This window comes from Taudactylus pleione, unplaced genomic scaffold (assembly GCF_031769625.1).
Source record: "Taudactylus pleione unplaced genomic scaffold, aTauple2 ptg000967l, whole genome shotgun sequence".
Classification (NCBI taxonomy): domain Eukaryota; kingdom Metazoa; phylum Chordata; class Amphibia; order Anura; family Myobatrachidae; genus Taudactylus; species Taudactylus pleione.
In genome coordinates this window covers 4465358-4491958 of record NW_028285368.1, presented here as the reverse complement: position 1 = coordinate 4491958, position 26601 = coordinate 4465358, and the positions used below count along the sequence as shown (strand labels likewise).

General features: G+C 42.4%; 1 protein-coding gene across 2 annotated transcripts; it reads left to right on the top strand.

Annotated features, from left to right (window-relative positions):
- Positions 1–149: 149 nt before the first annotated feature.
- On the top strand, positions 150–17750 carry TRMO (tRNA methyltransferase O). 2 transcript variants are annotated; one of them, XM_088460073.1, is made up of 5 exons: positions 150–375; positions 3777–3951; positions 6439–6596; positions 9497–10066; positions 17218–17750. In XM_088460073.1, the coding sequence occupies exons 1-5, from the start codon at positions 306–308 to the stop codon at positions 17439–17441; spliced, it is 1197 nt and encodes a 398-aa protein (XP_088316199.1). In that variant the 5' UTR covers positions 150–305; the 3' UTR covers positions 17442–17750. The 2 variants fall into 2 exon arrangements, with proteins under 2 accessions (XP_088316199.1, XP_088316200.1); XM_088460074.1 differs by lacking the exon at positions 150–375 and adding an exon at positions 740–820.
- Positions 17751–26601: the final 8851 nt, after the last annotated feature.

Here is a 26601-nt window from a genome sequence, read left to right as displayed (position 1 = left end):
TGATTCCAACAGAATGTGCTGCAACATAGCTACTACACTACACACGCAGAGTATATACTGTACGGCAGCAGAGCTCTCAGCTCAGCTCAGAGGCCATATAATACAATAATAGTACATGAAGGATGACACCAGGGCGGGGCAAACGGCGCATGACGTCAGTCTGGACACGTGATACTACTACACGGGTTATACGTCTTTGCGGGACTAATCAAGTGTCGTCTGCTACAGGCCTAGTACCAAGCAAGTTGAGGCTAAATCTGCGGCTCTGCCAACTAATATAAGTACAAAGGCCGCTGCTCTATAGCATGGAGAGTTCAGCGTATGACGGAAGCGACAAGAAACGCACGGAACTCATGACGTGTCCTCTGGAGACAGGTAACCAATCAGAGAACGGCCTGCGCTTAACATGAGACGGGCTACGTCCGCCATCATTAGTGTGGGCTAACTCTGCAGTACGTTGCATGTAACGATAGGCTGCTTTATACAATTGATCAACTAGTAAAATTGCTTCTTCCCTTATATACACTGTGTAATTTGGCTTTTCTGTGCTATGGAATTGTAGTATTTGGAGGCACTAGGCGCTTCTCAACCCAGCCCAAATAAATCCAGTCTTTCCATGTAATATACTCCCCTACCCTCCAACATGACCCGTTCCATTAGATACCAAACACGCTGCTCCTGGACTTCCCACCTAATTAATGATTGCAGTCACCTGTGGTGAACTAGGTAATTGATGAGACAGGTGTTTCAGCACAGGTGACTGCAATCATCAATTAGGTGGGAAGTCCAGGAGCAGAGCATTTTGTACATAATGGAACAGGTAATCTTGGAGGGTCTGTACTCCTTATTGCCACCGGTCCATATTGAAACGTGTTTGTGGTACAAGCTGCATTTATAAGCCATTATCAACCTTTTTTTTTTCGAAACTCTGTGTTCTGATACAAATAAAAGAAGATGTTGAAAGGCAGACTAGTTAGTATGTTATGTATATATTATAGTAACCTATAGGCAGGTGGGTTGAAACCTATTTCCAATGACAGCTTAACATCTGCCAGTGTGACTGTCAAGATAATTGCAGAATCCTTCCTGCAAACATCCATCTTCTTTTGTCTGTGCTTTCACTCATGGCATGACCATGCTCCGTCCACCCAAAGCTTAGGCATAGCTGTTCCGTATTGTAAGGCATGCTCCCTTTTCAATGTCACCAATGTATTTGATTGGAAGCTGTATGTAGTGTATAGCCAAAGTCTAGATATACAAATTAAATCCCCCATACATCAGCAGTTGATTGCAGCAATCGTTTAATTTTCAATCGATTGTGTATAAAAATCTTTCCCTTTTTCAATCGATTGTGGCAATTCTGCAATCGATTGAAAAAGGGAAAGATTTTTATACACAGATAGCAAATTGCACGATTGCTGCAATCAATCTCTGATGTATGGGGGCCTTAAGATTAGATGCACAACTAAAAAACCCCATACATCTGCAATTGATTGCAGCAATCTGCAATCGATTGTGTATAAAAAATCTTTCCCTTTTTCAATTGATTGCAGAATTGCCACAATCGATTGAAAAAGGGAAAGATTTTTATATACAATCGATTGCAAATTGCATGATTGCTGCAATCAACTGCTGATGTATGGGGGCCTTAACTTGATGATATGTGGCCATGGCAATATATTACAAATGTCACACTAAAGGCAGCAATAAAAATAATTAAATACACCTGTAATTATTCAATATTTGTCACAATAAGTTGTTACCTTGTAGCCCCATCTCATTTTAGTAAGTATAAATCTCGGGGTGATAACACATTCTTCCCTATAGATGTTAGAACTGTGCTTCTGAAAACATTAAGAAAATGCAATCTACTAAACTTGTCTAAATAAGATCATTGCATTATCATACGCCCGTCCTGCACACGCCACTGGGGAAGCGGGAGAGATCAGGGAAAGTGGGCTACAATCCTAGGTGTTCGGGGAAATTACTGAAATACGCAAGCCTCCATACATGGTGGGATATAGGCCCTGATTCAGAGCCGGACGCTCTGACCAGAGCGCTCGCTCTGAATAAGGGCCCACCTCCATAATTATGGAGCGTCCTCCTGGACGCTCGTATAGCTGTGGGTCACCACCCACAGCCTATACGAGCGTGCAGGTTGATGGTCGCGATGGTCTTGACCATCGCCACTGCAAGCCGGAGCCTGCGGTTGAGTTTCTCAACCGCAAGGCCCGGAGTGATTTTGGCTCTATCAGAGCCAAAATCACTCCCACTGACATCACTAGTGATGTCAGTGGGGCCGGCTTCAGACGGTAGGCGTTCCCTTGGGAACGCCCCCGTCTGGGAGGCACGCCCCCGGCACGCCCACCAAAGGGGGCGTGCTGTCAATCAACATCGACAGTATGCCCCCTTTGATCAGACACAACGAGCGAAGGAAAGTCCTTCGCTCGTCGCGTCTCGCGCATGCGCACGACGGAGCTCCCTCCGTCGTGTGCATGCACAGTGCACACCATCGACCCACTTGCGAGTGGACAGCCGCTTGCGAGTGGGTCTGAATCAGACCCTTATTTGCATTGTACTTTGCATGTAATATGTCAGTCTTGCCCGAAAAAGTTCAGCCCTCCTAATAATAATTTTTATGTTTCCTGTTCTTCTACATCCCTGGAAGGTCCATCATTTTTTTCTGGACACATCTTTTTGAGACATGAAGAGGCTTATCATTGGTGAAAATGTGGCCCTGAGAAATCTATTTTTTCTTTTTACCACATATTGTAATAATAAACAATTTTTCAGGGCTATTTATAAAAAAAACTGCTACTGGGCCAGTGGCTTCAATAAGAACTCCTGGTGAATAGCAGTACAGTCATCATGATTGCTTTACTTCTGGGTTTTGACCCCATGCAGGGGCAGAGACAATTTGCAATAGAGGGGATGGAAGCCCGCCAGGGAGTGATCAGAAGATGCTCTCCACACAGGGTTCGAACAGCTGAACATGGTGTTATCTGTTAGGGCCAAGCTCCCAAAAGCTAAACTATTCGTAGCTTGTTGAATTGGCCCAGACCACGGTCCCATTGAAAATGCTGTAGTCTGCAGCGTCACTTTGCCTAATGCAGTAGATAGCTAATTTATCAAATTCAAATAATGAATTGATTTACTTTTTAGAAATAATGTGTAGTTTGTTTTATATTTAATTTTGTGTCCTGATTCATATCTATCCTCAGCAGGATGTAGTTGCCATCCCAGCATTAGGGATGCTGACGCTTAGAATGCTGGCACCAGAATCCCGACATTATTCGGAATCCCGGCGTCAGAATCCAGACCGCTGGCACCCCGACGGAAGTATTAGGGTTAGGGGGAGAGTTAGTGTACGGCTGCGGGAGAAGAGGGTTAGGGTTAGGCTGCGGGAGGGTTAGGGGTTAGAGTTAGGCTGTGCGAGGGTTAAGGTTAGTATACTTGTGTCAGGATTCTGACTATCGGGATGCCGCTACCGGTATTCTGACCACCAGCATCCCATACCCAACCCATCTTCAGCATGTCCTAGCCATATATTTATGCATTTTATATATCTTGAACTTTTATAATGGGATCGCTAGGAAGAACAGTCCAAGAAGATAGTAAATTGCTTTTATTTAGTAGGCGATAGACTGTGTACAACTAATGTTTCGTCTGTATGCGGACAAGTTCTTGGCATATTAGCAGGCCACCATAAAAAGGCCAAAATGTAGGAAAACGTTTGCATTGCTCAATTTATAATAATTTTGGTTTATTTTAAACAGGTTGTATTTTAACCCAACCAATTGGATACATTGAATCCTGTTTCACAGCAAAAAATGGCACACCCAGGCAACCCTCTGTTTGCAGTTTGTCTCGTGGCTGCTTAAGAATAAGCAAAACTGTTTTTAATAATCCTGAGCATTCAGTAATGGATCTGCAACAGTTCTCCCATGTATGGTGAGTTATCAAAACTGGAATCTTTTGCTTAGTATAGAGAGGCAATAGTTTTATCTCCTCTTTTTTGTCAACTGTATTTAAATGTTATTTTCAGTAATATAAGGCCTAATGTTGCATTGGCTATTCGCTAACTGCTCAAAATGGTGGCGCACTAGTCCCTCATTTCTACAGCTGTTTTAAAGCAACAGGCAGAAAAGGTGCTTTTTTAAATATTCTGACACCACTAAGATCTGACTGGGGGATCCAGAGAGTGTGTCAGGAACAGTCTTATATGGTCCCTCACACTCTGGTCACAGAATTATAGCATACAAACTGAATTCTATGTACTGCTTCCTCTATTAAGTAGGAAGTCATGTGACATTGGGTTTATTCCGTTTGTTAGCAGTATTAGATTTGTTTGCAATGAAATGCCTGCAAAATTCTGTCAAAATGCCGACAGCGGCATCCCGATGCTCGGTATCACGACATGGGTCGGGTAAGTATGCTAACCCTCCTTCTTGCACTCTAACCCTCCCCACCCAGCACCCTATCCTTCTCAGTTAGTGCCTAAACCTAACCCTACCCCCTTTGTGCCTAAACCTAACCGCCCCCCAGTGGTGCCTAACCCTAACCCCCCCAGTGGTGCCTAACCCCTAACCTCCCCTCCACAAAGGCTAACCTTGACCTCCCCATGGTGCCTGAACCAAACCCCCCCCCCCCCCACGGCTAACAAGAAAAGTGCCACACCATACTTACGATCGGGATGACGGCTATCGGGATCCTAGCATCGGTATCTAAACTGGCGTTAGGATTTCAACGCCTATGTTTAGTCCCTGGTCGGGCTTTTGACGCCGGCATTTCAACAGCCGACATCCCGTCTGCCGGCAAACTGACTACATCCCATATTCTATATCCTTGTAAAATCTTGATCTACCAGAATGAGCCCTATTATACCCAGTTTTCACTGAATCCTATAGTGCTGGTAAAAAGGGAGACTCCTCAATCAAACCACGGCTTTCCTATGTAGATCAAGAATTTTAAAAGCAAACAACAATAAAAAAAAAATGTATAAAAAATGTCAAAATACATTCTTGCAATCACTGTAGTAAAAAAAAAAATATATATATATATTATTTATATTTTTTTTTGTTTTTTTTTCTTCCCCTCTCTCATAAGAAGAACAATATAACCTCCACATTAGTAAAGAAAAATCCAAAAATATACTGAATATACTTATAATGGTATGCAACCAAAACTTGTAAAATGTCTTGGTCATTACGTTGCTAAGGAGTTGATGTATTAAGCAGTGAAAAGAGTGGAGAAGTTGTCCATAGCAACCAATCGGCTTTGAGGTAGTATTTATTAAGTACTTTGCATATAATAATAGGTAGAAGCTGATTGTGGTTGGCCAGTGGAGAAGTTGCCCATAGCAGCCAAAGTCTCATCTTACTGTTCTCTAATAGGAGTGAATTAATTAATCTGTTACAAATTATATTGTGAAGGGGAAGTGTCAATCATTTTATATACATATACTAGTGACCTGCCCCGGCTTCTCACAGGAGCTATTTTTAATTTATGGCAATAGTCTTTTTAAACCGAGGTCGTATGATTGCCTTGTTGACGACATTAGTCGTTTTTCCTCTCCACTAAGGTCAACTCCAGCCACATTAAGTGTCTGTCCCTGTGCTTTATTTTTTTGCCATGCCAGACTCTTACTGGGAAATGAACTTACACAGATTTTATATTATATTTTCATTGCAATTATTATTCTTTTTACAATATAATGCAGCTATAATACTCAAGCATGCCATGCTGGGTAAAACAATATATCAACATACAGGGAAAGAAGGGGAGATGTAGTTAATAGACCTACAATCGGGATGCCAGCTGCCAAAATCCCGAACCGCGGCTAAAAGACCAGCACCGGAATCCCGACATGAGTGGAGATGCCGGAGTCCCGACAGCCGGCATCCCGATCGTAAGTATAGCGGGCACCATTAACTGTTAGCCGCGGGGGGGGGTTAGGTTTAGGCACCACGGAGGGGATGAGGCTGCGGGAGGTTAGGCTGAGGACAGGCGGGTCAGGGTTAGTCACCATTGGGGGGTTAGGGACTAATGGGGGAGGGTTAGGTTTAGGCACTAAGGGGGGATGGTTAGGTTTAGGCACTAACCAGGAGGGTTAGGGTGCAGGGTAGGGAGGGTTAGGATACAGGAAAGGAGGGTGAGGGGGTAATGGGGGGAGGGTTAGAGTACTTACTGTGCCCCTGTTGGGATTCTCAGCATCGGGTGACCGCCGTCGGTCTTTTGACAGCCGGTATCCAGAGTGCTGGGCTCCGATACCCAACCCAGAAGGGGAGAGGACTAGAAAGAAGATGTAGAAACATTAATGCAAAATAGCTCATTTAGTAAAGTGTAATAAAATATATTGTCTGTGTAGATTTTGTGAACATGTAGTTGTCTTTGAAATGTTACATTTGTTTTAACACTACAACATGCTTAATGTCCTAGGATTTTGTTCATTTTTCATAAAAATGGACATTTAAGTTGCAAAGCAAAAGTCCAGCCGCCGAGACTGAATGGAGCAAAAACGGGAGTGTTCTCTACAAGGAGTCCTCATCGTCCTAATGCAATCGGCCTAACTCTGGCCAAACTGGAGAAAGTAGAAGGTAATGTTCAATCAATGTGAGAACCTTTGGTACTTTTAAGGGTAAATTAACTAAAGGTAGATTTTAATCGATTAAAAATCGATCAACATAGATGTTGTGTTTCAGGGGCTAAATCACACATTAACTAACACTTAAAAATTTCTATGAAAAAAATGTGTTAGTAAATGTGTAATTTAGTCCCTGAAACACAACATCGTAGTTGATCGATTTACAGTAGATTGATTTTTAATCAAGTATGAGTGGACATGCATTCTATGCTGGTATTTAATGCTATGGGACCGCTCTATTTAAAATAGGAATAAAAAGATTTATATGGTGACACAAGTGTTCCGCCGCGCCTTACAAAGTACATAAATAAGTGCAAGAAACCAGTGACTTACAGTACAATACAATGCAGGACAAGGTTTATATACATTGCTGCATTAGCGATCATAACACTCAAATAAGCAACAGGGCATAAGCAACCAAGTGTTAGTTGCCCTAGTCGGGACTTTGGAGTAGATGAAAGTGTAAGTAAGGAGAAGCACAAGAGGGTAGAGGGCCCTGCATGTGGGAGCTTACATTCTAAAGGGGAGGGGCATACAGACAGGCGTGACACAGGTGGGGTAGACAGGGAGGAAGGAACATGTAGCAGTGGGTTAGGATGAGAACCAGAAGGCTTTGATGAGGTAGTGGGTCTTGAGTCTGATTGGGAGAGGGAGAGAGTTCCAGAGGTAGGGAGCAGCACGGGCAAAATCTTGGAGGTGGGAGTGGGAGGAAGTAATCAGTTGGCAGGATAGGCGGCATGTATTTGTTGAGCGAAGAGGGCGGACGGGAGTGTGAAGGGACATGAGGTCAGATGGGTGAGGGCTTTGTAAGTGAGTGTAAGTACTTTGAATTGTGTTCTAAAGAGGAAGGGTAGCCAGTGGATGGCTTGTAGGAGAGGAGATGGAGAGGAAGATGAGCCGAGCAGATTAGAGGTGGGAGTCAGGGAGGCCAGATAGGAGGAGGTTACAGTAGTCCAATCTGGAGATGACCAGTGAGTGGTTGAGGGTTTTAGTAGCATCCAGGGTAAGAAAGGGTCTGATCTTGGAAATATTTTTGGATAGAAATGGCAGGACTGCAAGAAATTCTGAATGTGTAGTTTGAAGGAGAGTGAGGAGTCCAGGATAACTCCAAGACAGTGGGGCTAGAGGAGTTGTGCCGTCAATTGATAAAGAAATTGTGGGAAGTGAGGTTATCTCCCCTTTAGAATGTATCTGTTACGAGCAGGGCCGACTACCCTTTTGTGCTTCTCCTTACTTTACTTTCATCTACTTCTTACTCCCCACTAGGGCACCTAACACTTGGTTGCTTATGCTCTGTTGCTTATCTGGGTTTAATGGTCGCTAATGTAGCAATGTATATTATCCTTGTCCTCGTTCTGTATTGTATTGTACTGTAAGTCACTGGTCAACCTATTTGTTTATGTACTTTGTAAGGCGTTGCGGAACACTTGTGGAGCCATATAAATAAATGATAATAATAATATTGTGGGAGGGTGGGAAAATGATCAGTTCAGTCTTAGACATATTACGTTTAAAAAAGCGCTAAAATATCCAGGAAGAGATAGTAGAGAGAAAGTTGAAGATACAAGTGAGTTGAGAGGGGGAGAGGTCAGGGGAGGAAAGGTAGATCTGAGTATCATCAGCATAGAGATGATAATGGAGGTCAAAAGAGCTGATAAGTTAACCTAGAGAGGACATATAGAGGGAGAATAGGAGGGATCCAAGAACAGAACCTTGGGGAACACCTACTCTAAGTGGAAGTGGGGGGGGAAGAGGAGTCATGGGTGGAGACAGACAAGGAGCATCAGAAAGGTAGGAGGATAGCCAGAGAGGGCAGTGTCATGTAGACCAAGGGAATTAAGGATTTGCAGGAGGAAAGGGTGGTCCACAGTTTTAAAAGCAGCAGAGAGGTCAAGAAAAATGAGCAGAGAGTAATGGGTCTTGAATTTGGCAGCAAGGAGGTCATGACTGACTTTCGTGAGGGCAGTTTCACTGGAGTGGAGAGAACGGAAGTCAAACTGAAAAGGGTCAAGGAGGGAGTGGGAGGAAAGAAAGGCGGTTGTATAAATGCGATCAAAGAGTTTGGAGACAAAAGGGAGGAAAGAGATGGGTCGGTAGTTGCAGAGAGTGTCAGGATCATGGATCGGTTTTTAAGAAGAGGGAGACAAGGACATGTTTGACAGAAGAAGTGACAGTGCCAGATGAAACGGATAGATGGAGTAGGTGGGCAAGTTGGGAACAGGCAGAAGGAGAGAGGAAGCGGAAGAGACGGGAAGGGATAGGGTAAGGATTATATGTCTGTCTACCTGTCTATTCTGGATGTAGTCGGCATCCCGGCGTGCGGGATGCCGACGGTCTAAATTCCGGCTCCGAAATCCCAGCACCGGTATCCCAACCGTCGGCATCCTGGAAGTAAGTATCGGGGTGTTAGGGGGAGGTTAGGGTGTGGGGTTAGTGTTAGGCACTAGGGGGAGGGGTTAGGGTTAGGCACCGCGAGGGGGAAGGTTAGGGTAGAGGGTTAGGAAAACACTTACCGTTAGTTCCTATGGGTGTCGGGAGTCTGACTGTCGGGATGCCGCTGTCAGTATTCTGACAAGCGGCATCCTGACAGCCGAGATTTCATACCCAACCCGTCTATTCACCTAATTTCCAATGTGCTGCCGAGACCCAACACTTTCTTTACAATGTGAATGAAGGTTGACACCTTATAGATAAAGTGTGTAGGTCATTCTTCTTTCCACATATACTTATAGACTAACATAAAATCCTATAATAGGTCTTATAAAAATATGTGTTACAAATATTGTAATATACACCAAATGATCTAAATAGATATAGCAGTTAATTAAGTAAATGCACATTATTGTTTTACAGGTGGTACTCTCTATTTATCCGGTATTGATATGATACAAGGAACTCCAGTTATTGATATAAAACCTTATATTGCGGAGTATGATTCACCACAACCTGTGCTTTCCTTTGGGGAGCAGCAGCATGAAAGGAAGAGGCCGCAGCAAGAAATCTTCGATATATCAGGGACAGTTAAGTCTGAACAGCACCAAGAAAGCTCTCCCCAGAATCATATCAAGCACTTCGCTAGCACGGAAGACAATTCTGCAAATAAATCTGAGATCTTTGGTATTCAAGAGGAAATATTAAATGATAAAAACCAGACTGTGACTTTGGAGACTGTTGCTGGTTCATCTGATCTTGTTGAAGGTCCATGCTCTTCAAGTCAGCCTAGAGATGGTTTAAAGACCCTGAGACAGAAGTCAGAATTAATGTGTGAAGAGGTGACAGACATACATGAAAGCAAAAACAGACTGAGCACCCAGAGTTGTGTTCCAAACTGGGTGAAAGATTCGCCTGTGCCGAGCTTAAAAGTCAGGTTTACTCCCCACTCAGAAATGGAGTTGAGAAAATTTAAATCTCCATGTGACTCAGGTATGATGTGTGTGTTAATGTACTCCCTAGTAGCCTTTATTTCCCTAGTTTTGTCTATTGACAATGATTATGATAAGTGTAGGAAAAAGAACGGGTTCACTCCTATGATGAAGTTAGCATCAGTAGTTGTGTGCAGAAAGTTATATATAGAGAACTTACATTTAATGTCGCAAATATTCTGCAGTTGCCAGTTATCTATTTTGGGGAATATGCTGGGTTTAGAGCAGATTCTTGTCTTCCCTATATCAGAAATGCTTCTACCTCTAGCGTTCTGCTGTCATTTTAAGGTTACCTGGCAGTGGCAGGGTTGCATAAAATTGGATTTTTAAAAAAAAATCAAAAATGGATTTATTTGATTTAAATCAGATTTTTGGGGAATTAAATAGGATTTTTTTATTAATAATGTTTATTTAAAAAAAAAAAAAAACATTTTCATTCCAACCAATCAACTAGTTGGATGGTTGGACAGAAAATCTTTACGTGTATATGCACCTTAAAGCTGGCCACACACTTGACCAACTTACATCCAACCATCCAACTAGTTGATTGGTTGGAATGAAAATGTGGTAATGTATGAAAGCAAATGACAATCAGCAATTTGCTCCCAAACTCTGGAAAATGGACAAAAACTGTTGTTTGAATAAACTGTTTAGATCAAACATTTAACAAACTTGTCTGACGACCATTTTCATCTGTTTTCTGGCATTTAGGAGCAAATTGCTGATCATCAGTTACTCTCATACGTTACTAGATTTTCATTCCAACCAATCAACTAGTTGGATGGTTGGATGAAAGTTGGTGTAGTGTGTGGCCAGCTTAGAGGCCAGAGGTTCCCAAACGCGGTCCTCAAGGCTCAGCACAGGTGGTTAAATCAAATTGACTGAGGTACTGATTAGGTCACCTGTCTTCAACCATTGATATCTCTAAAACCTGAACACTTTGGTTAACCTTGAGAACCGAGTTTGTGCACCTCTAGTCTAAAGTTGGCCACACATCTAATGATTATCTGTCCAACCAGCCAACTAGTTGATTGGTTGGAATGAAAATCTGGTAAGGTATACAATCAGCAATTTGCTCCCAAACGCTGGAAAATAGACCAAAACTGTTGTTTGAACAAATTGCTTAGATCAAACATTTAACAAACTCGTCTGACGACCATTTTCATCTGTTTTCTGGCATTTAGGAGCAAATTGCTGATCATCAGTTACTCTCATACGTTACCAGATTTTCATTCCAACCAATCAACAAGTTGGATGAAAGTTGGTGTAGTGTGTGGCCAGCTTAAGGTGTTACTGTTTGTGTTAATGCCAATGGTGTACTTTGGCTGACCAAGCTTTCTATGTTATTTCACTTTCCCCTTTTTTCTTTAAACACGTTTTCATCAATTACATTTTTATAAATGAATGTGAAGAGATACACATTTGTTAGATTTATTAATATACTATTAAAACATAGCAGGTCCAAGTACTCTCAACCAGTATTTCCTTTTTTTTTTTTTTTTTTTTTTTTCCCCCCAAGGGATAAAAAATACTTTTTTGGTGAGACTTAATTGAGGAGGAGATGGAGATGTTAATATGCATTGAAAGGGCTTTGATACATTATTATGTTTTATCAATACTTTATTAGGAAAAACTGCTCTGTTTACAGATCAGAAGGGCTTGTGTGAATTATACCCGTTACTTCACCTGCTGTTGATTATGCCATTAAACAACACTGGAATCATTTCCAAGTGTCCAGATTCAATACAATTCAAACTGGCTTGGCAGCACTGTTTCCTAATCCTTACTCACAGACTTGATCATAGTAGGTTTTTTCTTGCTGAGTTGCTAAATTAAATATGGGTGCAAGTGATGCTTTGCTGTGTGAAACGATTAAGTTGATCAAAACTAAAAAGTATCTATTATATACAGTGTCATTGTCAGTGTTCCTTCTACATGTAGGCAATAATTTATCTTCCTAAATTACAAAATGTTTGAGCTTGATAATCAGATGTTTACAGTCTAAATGGTAGATGTACTAAGCCTTGGGGCGGGATGCAGCATGACTCATCACATTCGGGATGCGATGCATCCCCCCACCCTTCACTTGCATGCCGGCATTAGTAACGCTGGTATACATGAAGAAAATCACAAAGGACAGCTCTCCTCTGGGATCCTTCTGCACATGCGCAGAAAGAGGCACACGCCGCTTGGGGTGCTGGGAGGGATCCGATTAGATCCTTCTCTCAGCACTCCCTGAATAGAAGCCCTGTAGATGGCGTTACCCACCGCATCCAAGCCCCGGAGTGCATATGAGAAATGCGGTCAAACCCGCATTTTGGTGGTTTGACCACATTTCTCCCCTTGCTGTATCCTACCCTTGGAGAGATATAAAGTGGAGAATGATAAAGTACCAACTAATCAGCTCCTAACTGTAAAATTTTTAAACACCGACTATAAACTGATAGAAGCTGATTGGTTGGTAATAAGGGGTCTATGTAATAAGCCTTGGAGAGAGATAAAGTGGGCGGAGATAAAGTACCAACCAATCAGCTCCTAACTATCAGTTTACAGGCTGTGTTTAAAAATTAGGAGCTGATTGGTTGGTACTTTATCTCCCTTCAAGGCTTAGATGTCTATTTATTAACCCTTGGATGAAGATAAAGTGGGCGGATTAACTAGTACTCTATCTCTGTTCACTTTATCTCCATCCAAGACTTGGGGCTGATGTACTAAGGGGTAATTTTTAAGTCTTGGATGGAGATAAAGTGAACAGAGATAAAGTACCAGCTAATCAGCTCCTAACTGCCATGCCACAGGCTGTGTTTGAAAAATTATAGTTAGGAGTTGGTTGGTTGGTACTTTATCTCCACCCACTTTATCTCCATCCAAGACTTCGTAAATAGAGCCCTTAGTACATAAGCCCCTAAGGCTCTTTTCACACAAACAGTTTTGTCTGGACGGAAAAAAATCATAAGGTATTTTTCCGTACAGTGGGCCTGATTCAGCAAGGTTCGCTATTGCTAATATGTACGCAGTTGGCCGATTGTTACGTACTGCGCATGCATAGCATTGCGCATGTGCGAAGGCACCACTGCGATCACGGAGACTACATAGAGCCATCACAGAATGATTGATAGGCAGTGAGCATACGGGGTGGTGACGGGGGCGTGGTCAGAGAAACACAGGCGTGCCTGACCGTTTGAACGCCGTTGCATGGGCATGCATCAATTAGACATTGCATACGCAGCTTGAGTACTCACTGCGTGCAACAAGGTTAGCAATTTCTAAGTAAAGTCAGGGCTGCTGTAATTCTGCATGAGTGTCCAATGGCACTCGATGTTACCGATGTTTGTGAAGGTTGACAAAGTATTGCGGATGTGACATATCGGTAGTGGGAGGCAGTGGGCATCTCTATGCTGGCAGTGCAACGGCATTGCAATCATTAGCATATTTTTGTCTCAGAGCTGCGTGCGACCGCGGAGCTGCGATCACAATAGCAATCCTTACTGAATCAGGCAAGGCGTTTTGTAGCCAAATACATGCATACTTTCAGAAGACACAAATACGGCACGTCATGAATAAACCACAGACAAAGACTGCTGCCATCACGGTCTTCAGTTTTTAAAGTTTGAAAAGAGATTGAAAACACACAGCAATAACATTACACACGCCACAAAACCATTGCTTGTGAAAGTGACTGATCCACGGGAAAAAAACCTGACTGTTTTGTTTTACGTCCGGACAAACCTTGGAGAGAGATAAATTGCCAACCAATCTGTTTTGAACGGTCATTTTATAGGCTGTGTTTGAAAAATGACAATTAGATGATGATTGGTTAATACTTTATCTCTCTCCAAGGTTTGATACATTTTCCCCCTAATCTACTACATTGACTATTAGTGAACTATGCATTATTATTTATTTATTAACAGTTTCTTATATAATGCAGCGTATTCCGTTGCGCTTTACAATTGGAACATTAATAGAACAAAACCTTGTAATAACAGACAGATATATAGGTAGGAAGGTCCTGCTCGCAAGCTTACAATCTATAGGGAAATAGGCATTGACACAAGGATAGGTGCTATATATTGCAATTTGGTCCAGCCAGACTGCAGAGTTTCTTGGTGGGCTGCATGATCCAGTCACACAGGAATGTCGGCCAAATGTCAGGATGATGTGAAAGAAAGACAATGTGTGAGGTTATGTGTGGACTGTGAAAGGGGATGTAATTAGACATGGAAGCTATAATGGTTATGTGGGCGGTTCTGGAATCTGATAAGCTTGCCTGAAGAGATGAGTTTTCAGGGAACGCTTGAAGGATTGGAGACTTAGATGTAAGTCTTATTGTGCATGGTAAGTGTCAGAGTTCAGCCGGGGATCGGCCGTCCCTTACCATCCCGCCGGCTTCCTCTGACTTCCCGGGCAGCTCGTGCGGTGACGTGGGAGGTGCTGAGCATTCTCCCTGATGCTGTGTCCCGGGCGGCCTGGTGCGCGGGGATCGGAGTCCCTGTCATGGGCGCCGCCATGACACTTCCTTCTCTGACTGCCCTTCCTCCCCTGACATCTGACCGGTCAGCTGACGCTGTGGACCAATCAGTGGGCTTCCAGGGGTATATTTCCGACTCCTGTGTATCAGGTAGTTGCCTGAACAACCATTGCCACTGCTAGTGTTACTAGTGGTCTCTCGTTCCAGGTTCCTTTGCTTCCAGTGATCTATTCCTGTGTACAGCTATATCGTCCATCTCACCAGTGCTTTACCACCTCAGCCTGTGTGCAGCTATATCATCCATCTCACCAGTGCTTTACCACCTCAGCCTGTGTGCAGCTATATCGTCAGTGCGTTACCACCTCGCCTGTGTGCAGTATACCTCCATTCCACCAGTGCGTTACCACCGCCACCTGTGTGCAGTATACTATCCATTTCACCAGTGCTTTACCATCACAGCCTGAGTGTAGTTATACGTACCCACCTCTCCAGCGTTGTAATCTATGGCTGGCTCCAGTGCCACTACCCACCTCGTTACTGGACTCTGAGGTCCCTACCTACGTGTTACAGTATTGCATCGTGGTGCACTCTTTCTGACCGGCAACCCGGTAGAGTGTGTCCGCAGTGCACACTTCCTTGTACCTCAAGTACAGTGTCCCTACGTGCCCCTTACTGGCACCGACCCTTTGGGCCACGATTGTTCATCTCTCCTTTTTTCCCGCAGGCTTTGGTCACCTAGTCAAAGGACCGCGACCTGCTTACGAGGTGCAGCTCAAGCCCATATCCCGATTGGTGGGGTCACTGGTGAACACCATCTCGTGGGTTAGATTCCGCACCTTTGACTAGGTCTCGCCAACGACCAAGGCCCGTGGATGCGGAGGTCGTACATTCAGGCCCCTCTTCTCCGTTTCCTCCCGCAGCCTCAGGCCTCAGCTTCCAGAAAACCGCCTCCCAGCGTGACAGTAAGGCATTCCATAGAGTGGGTGCTGCCCGAAGAAAGCCCTGTAACCGTGAATGGGAGCAAGTAATGCGTGGGGATGAGAGATGCAGATTTTGTGCTGAGTGGAGAGGTTGGGTTGGGAGATATTTTGAGATGAGTGAAGAGATGTATGTTAGTGTAGTTTGGTTAATGACCTTATGTGTAAGTAAAAGTATTTTGTATTGAATACGGTAGAAGACCGGCAACCAATGGAGGGACTGACAGAGTGGGGCAGCAGGCGATGAATATTTGGAAAGGAAGATAAGCCTTGCAGCTGCATTCATAATGGATTGTAATGGCGATAGCCTGTTTCTGGGAAGACCAGTAAGGAGACTATTGCAATAGACAATGCGTGAAATAATGAGTGCATGGATTAGAGATTTTGCAGTGTCTTGTGTGAGATATGGTCAAATTTTGGATATGTTTTTTAGTTGTTTGTAACATGATTTTGAGACAGATTGAATGTGGGGAACAAAGGACAGTTCAGAGTCAAGGATGACACCAAGGCAGCGAGCTTGTGGAGCAGGATGGATTGTCGAGTTATCAACCGTGATCGAGAGATCAGGTTGGTAACTGTTCTTGGCCGGTGGAAATATAATTAATTCTGTTTTTAGAAATGTTAAGTTTCAGGTGGCGAGATGACATCCAAGATGAAATGGCAGAAAGACATTCAGTGACACGGACCAATACAGATGGTGATAACTCTGGGTAGGATAGGTAGATTTGAGTATCATCTGCATACAAATGGTACTGAAATCCAAAAGAGCGGATTAGTTTGCCAAGAGAGCTGGTATATATTGAGAATAACAAAGGACCTAAGAGCCTTGCGGTACTGCAACTGATAGAGGTAGCGAAGAGGAGGCAGAGTCAGACTATGCATGACAATAAATATTCTGGTCACACCTCTTTAAGGGCTGTCAAGTCATCCACTACTGATCCAGAACAAACTAGATGGATGAAAGAATCCAGCCAGAACTCTGCTTTCCTTGATAAGTCTACAGAGTAGCAGAAATATTTGATACATGTAAATAACTAAATACAAATATAAGGGCTGATGCTGTGCTGAACACGTCAGTTTTGCAGGTTTATCTTGTCTGTTTTCTCTTGCACCGCGAAAGCTCCGCAGCTGAGCATACACAAGTATGGCAATGCTGAGTTGTACTCAACTTGGTTGCATTAACTGGGGTGGTGATTGTGTTCTCACATTGGCAAAGTTTAAATAAGCATTTCAACTGAACTCCTATGTGTATGCAATGATATGCCTGTTTTCAGGCTCATCTTTTGCACCGAGGATAGGTCTGATGTAAGTGGCTATGTAACGAAGCGTTACGGATCGGGGTGGTCCGTCCACAGAGATGTGCCCACATTTAGGTCCATGTGCACGTTACAAGTGCAATTGCAGACAACTTGCGCTCAACTCTACATCGGCCCCTTAGGGTATTATATAACAAGCATATGGGGGGGGGATTCAGTTTCTGGCAAAATGTGTCCAACTTTAATTAAGGCTTATTATGTCCTGTAAGCATTTAATATGTGGTGTGTGCTTTGCGGTTTTGTTGCAATTACAAAACCAGTGGGTAACCACCCAAAGAGTATAATGTATACAGACAACATAATATATGTACTATATTTAACTATGTCTGTCCTGAAAGTTAGATGCTATTAATTCATATATACATTACATTTCGTTTTGTTTCCTTAGGAGGACCAACATTCCACTACTTCCAGTCTTTCGAAGAAGCAAAATGTGCAATAAGTAATGTGCTATCTGCTGACCCTCGATCAGTTTACCGAAGAAACCAGTGTTTGGACCGTCTTTTTTATTTTAGCCTCGATACCATTCACATCACTTGCTGGTTTGGTGATGGATTTGCAGAAGTACTTAGAGTACAACCTGTTACAGGGCAGGCTGGGTCTAAGAACTGATATTCACTCTATTTAAATTGACGATAATGAATCAATTTTAGCAACAAATATATATTAATCTGTAGTCAAAGGCCTTTATTTTTTATTTATGAATATTTTCACCCTTCTCTTTCAAGTAGTGCAGACAGGTAGGGGTGACACCACTCATGGCTTCAGGTTGGCCTGACAATTTAGCTATATTGCTGTGAGCTTTATCAGAAATAAAACCTGGAACAGAAACGCTTAAAACCATGTCAGACAGCATTTTATACAGGAAAAATTAAGTTGTATGTATAATGTTCTTAGTAATAAAATCTCTCATCTAGTTTATATATTTGTTTTCTATCGATTTGTACAAATTTCAATATTATATTTGACTGTTTGTTTTATTTCGACAACATTTCAAAATAATCCTTAAAGCCACTGAGGCGATGTTATGCCGTGTGTGTATGTGTGTATGTATGTGTATATATATATATATATATATATATATATATATATATATATGTATGTGTGTGTGTGTATGTATGTATATATATATATATATATATATATATATATATATATATATATATATGTGTGTGTATATATATATATATATATATATATATATATATATATGCACACACATATATACACACACACACAATACTGTGCAAACGTTTAAGGCTGGTGTGGAAACAATGCTGCAAAGTAAGAATGCTTTCAAAAATAGATGTGTTGGCTGTTTATTTTTATCATTTAACAAAATGCAATACTTCTGTTTTTTTAAAGCATTCTTTGCAGCAGTTTTTCCACACCCGCCTAAAACTTTGCACAGTACTGTGTGTATGTGTGTGTGTGTGTAATAAATATATATATATATATATAATATATATACACACACACACATTACTTGAATAAAAGTGATAGTTTTTAGCTATCATAATAATTGGCAGGGCCCCGTTCTACAGCCAAGGCCAAAACTTTTGAGAATGACACAAGTATGGGTTTTCACAAAGTTTGCTGATTCAGTGTTTTTAGACCTTTTTGTCAGATGTTACTATGGTATACTGAAGTAATTACAAGCATTTCATAGGTGTCAAAGGCTTTTATTGGCAATTACATTAAGTTTATACAAAGAGTCAGTATTTGCAGTGTTGACCCTTCTTTTTCAAGACCTCTGCAATTCGCCCTGGCATGCTGTCAATCAACTTCTGGGCCACATACTGACTGATAGCCACCCATTCTTGCCTAATCAATGCTTGGAGTTTGTCAGAGTTTGTGGGTTTTTGTTTGTCCACCCGCCTCTTGAGGATTGACTACAAGTTCTCAATGGGATTAAGGTCTGGGGAGTTTCCTGGCCATGGACCCAAAATGTTGATGTTTTGTTCCCTGAGCCATTTAGTTATCACTTTTGCCTTATGGCAAGGTGCTCCATCATGCTGGAAAAGGCATTGTTCATCACCAATTCTTATTTGATGGTTGGGAGAAGTTGCTCTTGGAGGATGTTTTGGTACCATTCTTTATTCATGGCTGTGTTCTTAGGCAAAATTGTGTTTGAGCCTACTCCTTTGCTGAGAAGCAATCCCATACATGAATGGTCTCAGGATGCTTTACTGTTTTGCCTGCGGAACACCTCGCACAGCCAACGCCTGTCGCCGGAAGGACCACGCCGCAGTGCCCTCACAGGTAATACCCGTCGTCCCCTATGCCAGGAAACCCTGGTCATGACACTTCTTACATGTGAAGCTCCCAGCAACTGCTCCTCCATTTCAATAATAGGCTGGTACTGTTGTTACAGCCTAGCGCACTCTCCGAGGGGGACCGACTTGCTAGTCCAGAGGTCTGTAAAGCCTACACACTGTGTGTGTCCGGAGAGAGCAGACATGCATCTATCTGACTGGCTTTTAATACTTACATAGATTGAGACCGCACTTCAGCCCCTCACTGCTGACGCTCACAAGTGAGAGCGGTATTTAAAGTCTGATCAACATCCTTGGATCTGGACTATGTAAGTCGCTAAACATTACATCAGAGATAAATAATTGTTACAGGCTGACACATAAAGACATTGATAAAATAATTAAATAATACTCCATTGCAACAAAGTAATGCATTACATTGAAAGAGGTATTCAAGTCCATTGGAATAATACATGTTGGGACTGGAATCTGTTGAGATTTTAAAGAGAAATTCAAACTTTTTCATGTAGAGAGGTTTTAACAGAGTTGAGTAGGAAACACATATTTTTTGCACTGTCCGTTTTCATTTTCTTTGTTTTTTTTCTTTTTTAAAAATATATATACTCCTTGAATGTCTATAAGGGAACCATTGTATAATTTAATGATTTTTTTATATTTCATTTTTATTAGACATGAATGCATTCTGATTATTAATTATTATTTGGAATGAATCTTTTAATATTTGCACATACATGCGTGTCTATAAATTATTAAAGCCAAGGAAAAGATTGGGAACATTTTATTAAGCGCAGCACCTTCTATATTATATTTTGTTGGGTAAATTTCCCCTAATAAATAGAGGTGTCAAGTTTACACCTTTTGTCAGTGTGTATCCACAAACACTCTAAGGACCTCATTCAGAGTAGGTCGCTGCGGCCGCACGGTCGTAAGGGACAAGGGGCCGGATATGCAAATGATGCACTCGCAAGTTGCGTCCTTAAGATCGGATCGTTAGCTGGCCGACCAAGGGGAGGATGCGGCCGTAAGACAAAAAATACGCCCCCTTCTCGTACGCATTACACGTCATCTCCGGGCATATAAGGATTAATCGAGACCATCGGAACTGGTCGTAGAGCTTAAGGTTGACCATACCCTCTCTTAAGCTGTACGATCAAGTCAGTGTAAAAACCTCCCATGTCACGTGTGCTATGACACTACTCTGTTAATTATGCACTCCCATAAAACGCCGTTTGCATAGTCAGGCACGCCTGCGTTCGGATCTCCACTCCCCCGTTCACAAGCACCTTCCCCTGTTACCACCCACAACGCCTCATCCTGTCACTCAAACGACCTGGCCAAGTTCAAGGAGAGAGATATTTCCGATCGTAACAGCTAGTTTGCGCACGCGCATTGCGAATTTTACGCATGCGCAGTTTAGCGAACATCGGTGGTGTACGACCGTGCGGCCGCAACGACCGACTCTGAATGAGGTCCTAAGTGCTTTCAGCATAATACATAACAATATATATTTTAAATAAGCGCCTGATTATTGTTAGTATTTACTGCTGTAGTATTGCTTGCTATGGACGGTTAGTAGCTCTATTACCACATGTATATTTTCTAGTATTGTTTTTAGATGCACTGAATTATATTAACTATTTCTGAGCAACTTAAGAAAATTAAAGATAATATATACGAGGGCTGATTGAAAAGTAATGAGACTGCGTCTATTTTCCTGTCCCATAGTTGGATATGGCAACGCCATGCTGGTTACTGTGAAGCTCATACATCACTGTGTCTGAACCTATGGTTGGACTGCCTTAGTATTCTTTGTTTGGTCACAGCGAGTGGAAGATCTTCATACATTTCGTCATGGCGGATAAGGAAGACGTGTCTAAGATTACGTCATGTATGATTGAATTTCGTGTTAAACTTAGAAAAAGCGGAAATGATACTCATGATATATGTTACGGCAAGCATACGGTGGAGAAACAATTAGCCGTGCTGCAGTATTTCGGTGGTGGAAGTATTTCAAAGAGGGTAATACACGAGTGACTGACGAAGCTCGTTCTGGGAGACCATCCACCATAGTTAAAGAGGTCAACACTTCCAAAGCTGCAGAGATGTTGCAAAATGACAGAAGGTTAATTTTATGCAAACGATCGGTTTCACTAGACATCTCATTCGAATGGGTTCGGCATATTGTAACAAAGGATCTGAAAAAGCATCGCGTGGGTGCCAGGTGGGTACCCCGAAATCTCACAGAAGAGCAGATGCACCGACGAGTTGAATCATGCAAGAACACCTTTGAATGTAGGAGAGGATACCTGATTTCCTGACCGATTGTGACGTGATGAATCGTGTATTCGTCTTTATGATCCGGAATCCAAACAACAGTCCAGTGTATAGTAACATGCGAATTCGGCTCCGCAAAAAAATTCTGTGTGATTCCTTCGGCGTGTAAAGTCGTGCTTCTGCTGTTCTTTGATGTGCACGGTATGATCCTACAGCACTCGGTTCCCCGTGGACAGACAATTAATGGTGACTACTATGCAAACATCCTAAAATGCCATTTGTTTCATAAAAAGAGTAATGGATTGTCAAACTGTATTTGTTTATCAATATTTTTCTTCTATCCTAAGATTTTACTTGAAGCTTTTGTGTTATATTCCAAAATGTCCACTAGGTGGTGATGTTAGCAAAGGATTTTAGAACTGTAAATGCTTGCAGCATCATGCTACTGAGGCAATAAACTTATTGCTGTTAAGGAATCCTATTTCTTTCTGACACCTTTCACCAGGCATTGCAGTGCAAATAATTTTTTTCATAATTTTTAACATTTTACCATCTGTAATAGAATTTATAGGATGACTCTTTTATTTGCGTTGATATTGAACTGGTGACTATTCCTTCCCTGACAACCTCCCAACACGATTCTTCACTTACTTATGGAGTCATCAGCTACGTTTTTGAACAGGGTTAAGATCCTTTAAGTTATACGTAGTGGGGAGAGAGGTTACTAATTTCTAGCCTGAAATAACTCGAAGTGGTTGTCCAATTTTGTATGTTGAGATCATAGGCAATTTTTATTCCAGCCTGAAACACAGTCCTGGGGGAAATCTGGATTATAACATAGATTGTTATTATTATTATACCTAATGTTAGCCTGGTTAGAAGTACTACATCAAAATGACACCCCAAACTACAATAAGTATGGTACAGAAATACAATCCTGTAGAGCAAATGTGCCTTTTAGATGCATGGTTTCTGGTTTTATCGGTAAGAAGCAGTAGTGTATCTATAATGGGTGCAGGGTGTGTGGTGCGCGCCAGCCACACTGCATACTCCACAACCATCAGCAGCGCTGCACAGATCACCGTGAAAATGCACTGACACCAGCAGACATGGTCAGTTGGACATTCTCCGTCTGCCATAGACAGGTGCAATGTCTGAGGGTCAGGCCAATGGTGCGCCGATAGTGCTTCTTTGTTTGCACATTGGCAGAATCGCAGAATCGCCCTGCAGCTGGTGGGCATCTCAATAGGATGCCCATTGGCCATGGTGTTACCATTAAGATGCTGTAGCAGCTGCGTGAAACGATGAAGTCGCTACTGCAACTGCGTCCAGCTATGAATTGCCCACTCTGGCACAGAGCCAGAATGTATGCGCTTGCACTGGTCACTACAGAGGAGGGAGCCCACATGACTTCACACATGCCCCCCCCTCTCTTAATATGCCCCTGGTAAAAACGTAGTGCCTTGGAGGTAAAAGTTGTTTTGCAGGATGAGATTATTGAGAAAGATAATGGGATGTAGTGGAAGGTTCCTAGTTTGTGGGAGAGTTACCATTTCATGAAAAAAAGCATTTAAAAAAAACATGCATTTTTGGCTTGCTTTTCATTTGCTTTAAATCATTATTGATAGAACAAGACTGCATGGAAAACTTGTGCAGTTTTCATATATTGAACACTAGCTGGGATACTCGGTGTTGCCCGAGTTGAGTAGCCTTTATTTCTTTACATTGTCCTTGTATATAACCCCATGCCATTGAGCCTGAAAAGGACCACACTGGTTGCTAACATGCATGCAAATATTGGCGTAACTGTGAGTGCGAAGGGTATAGCTGCTATGGTGTCCGAGCTGCCTGTGTGGCCTGCTGCTTCCCCTTCACCCAGTCACACACACAAGGTGGGCCCGATCAAGTCAGGGCTGCCGAGGGGGGCCTTTTACGGACTGGAATTTTTGTGGAACCAGGGGTGAAAGTGTCAGGATGCAGGCTGGGATCGGCTTTTACTCACCGCTGAACTGGCTCCGAGGCATTCAGACACCAGTTGTAGTGATGAGTTATGGCTGAGTTTTCTCCCCGGGGCCTGCTAGGGCTTCCATGCATGCGTCCTGTTTACTGTGGTAGCAGGCATGGGCGCAGCTATGTTAGTTAATCTCACCTGATCAGTCTCCTCCTTTGGCAGTCCTGATTTGGTGCCTGCACCAGCAGGCAGACATGTAGAGACAGCGCGACCAGTCGCGAGTCAGTCAGAGGTCACGGACCGGCAGCCAGTCAGCAGTGAAGGCTCCTGATTGGTTGCCAGTCGGTGAGCTCTGCTTGGCTCGCAACTGGTGCCAGATTCAAATTGCGCTGGCACTATCCATATCTCCTGCCTGCCGGTGTGTCAGCTGTGATTAGCTGGTGGCCCGGCCCCATATCTACACCTGCTGGCTGCTGATGGTACACGGGGAGGCAAGAAGCTGCTGGAGGGACACAAGGTGAGTTGCTGGGGATGGGGGCATAAGGTGTAAGGGGCTTTACTGTGTGGTATAATGTTATAAGGGGCATTATGTGTAGCATAATGTGTAAGGGGTACTATTATGTGGAATAATGTTATATGGGGCACTACTTTGTGGCATAATCTGTAAAGGGCATTACTGTATGGCATATTGTAAAAGGGATACTACTACCATGTGGCATAATGTGTATAAGGGGTACTACTGTGTGGCATAACCTGAATGGGCTCTGTGTGGGGGTAAATGTATATGTTTTGTTTACTTCTTGGGGGGCCCTTTTAAGATCTTGCTATGTGGCCCCCAAAGTTCTAGTTACGCCCTTGCATGCAAACACCAGGGCTGACTACTATATGTAGTCACTTTAAAAAGGATTAACTCTGGATTTAATATGAATTTGCATGAGTCATAAAGTTTGCTCTGCCTGTGAGATTAAAAGGATACATTTGTAGATCTCATACAGGGTTTTGGCAGACTGCCAATTTCCACTAGAGCCAGCCCTGGAACCTGTGTAATGTAAGAGTGTCCCCCTTTTTAGGGATTGTGTGACACTACAGGTTTTATTACGAATGTGCTATAATCAAATATTAAACTATATAAAAGATATAATGCATCATCATGCTGGTATGCTTATGATAACTTCATAGAAAGTAAGATGCTGTTTTTTAAGATAAATGCATGATAAATCTGTTTTCAAAAAGGGGCAGAGATCTATGGCTGCAAGCCAGCAGACATTCAGGTACTGATATTACCTTAGTATACCAAAGAGATGTTAAATGATCCCACCGGGACTGTTAAAATGTTCTTACAAACATTAGGCCTGATTTGGATTTGTATGCAAACCCGATGGTTATGTACAAATCCAGGGGATCTGGGTCTGTGCAGGCTCATGTGCAGAATGGGCCGGCATGATCGCTTGCAGTCCCCCTTTAGCTGCAGCATGATTGGCATGCTGTGGCGTTTGGGGAGGTAGAGAGGGGACAGCAAACAGAACCATTGTAAAAAACGGGTTCGCAGATGCATGCAGGAGGTGTCTATGTCTTACAGATGCCTCATCCTGCTGCATTTGCATTTCACTGGTATATGGTATTGCACAGCCACTTCACCGTCCACATCAGAATCTCGTCCATTGTCCTCTACATATTCATCACAGAGACTATTTCCTAACACATTTAGGAAGGAATATGAAATGGTCAAAGTTACAGTATGTATTCTAAATGAATCCGGATTTCCAATATACACAAGGAAAGAGAAAGTTTCTCTATTAGTGATGCACTGAGTGTATTATATTATTACATTTAAACATACATTTTATTGGTATTTAAAACTTTGTTTTGTTACTGTGTGAAATATTGAAGATGGCAAAATAAATACCAAAGATAAAAAAAAGTTGTGATTAGGAATTATAGTGTATGACGTGTTGTGATATGCTGATTTCTCATCTTTTTATTAGTGTGTAAACAGTGAAAGTAACTTACTTCAAATTTACTAGGTAAGTAAAAAAAACTTTTACAAAACATGACTATTCTTCAGCTAATATTGCATTCTATTAAAATAAAAAAAAAGGAAGATTGCAATAATTATTAGTCGTATGCTTAGAAATGCAGATGTTGGCTTTGTATATAAACTAACACTGTGAATTAAGGGCCTGATTCAGTACGGATTGCGATTGCAGCTGCAAATTCTTACTGAACACAGCTGCTAAAATATGCTACTGCTTGCCGAAGCTCAGCCGTCCTAAAGACGCTCACTACTGCTTTCTGACATCCGTCCAATGTCGTTGTTCTGTGTAAACATCGGTACCATCGACGCACACCGGCCACTCTCGCAACATTTACAGCAGGACTGACCAACCGCAGATACTCCTCGTACACAGTGGGCTCTCATGCTGCGTATACAATCGCAGTGGCTAATTTATGCATGCCCAGGAAACAGAGTTCAAACGGACAAACACACCTGTGTTCTTCCGACCACCCCCCATCACCACCTCCAAACACTGACAGCCTGTCACTCACTTTGCGATGGATTCCACTGTGCATCCGTAATCGCAGTGCGATCCCAGCACATGCACAGTGTGGTGTATACACATGCACAATAGCAATCAATTGCTTGATCAGAATCCCTAATTGCACTTGCGATTAGTACTGAATCAGGTCCTCATGTTGTAATTTCTCATACAGGTATCGATACCTCTTTAAAACCTCTATGCAATCCTGTCTATACCTTCTAAAATTGTCGCTATTTAGCGTAATGAGTCGCACAGAAAATAAATGCTTTCAGACTTTGATGATACCGGAAATCTGTTGAGACACAGTGGATCAGTACAACACCAAACACGGTCTGCTTACCATATACTAAACCCTAGATATCAAATAACCTTTATTTCTCAACATTAATAATTACTGAATAAACCTTGAATATTACACTTTAATATTAGGGAACCTTTTATGTAAGTGTGCAGTGTGTAAGTATTGGGGAATTGGGAAAAGACGCTAGTTAGTGCTGTGCGACTATGTGTTTTGTGGAGTACACCATGGTACGTGTTTTGCAGGGTTAATCATTTTAAATGTTTTAGTGACTGTCAGTATTTATGTGGTGAGGACTTTTAACTTCTTTCTATTGCGTGGGAATCGCACAACGCTAAATAATAGCATCGCCGTATGTACTTATAATGGGCGAGATTCACTAAAATGGCGTCTCATTGCCATTCGCAAAATGGTGTCTCATTGCCATTCGCAA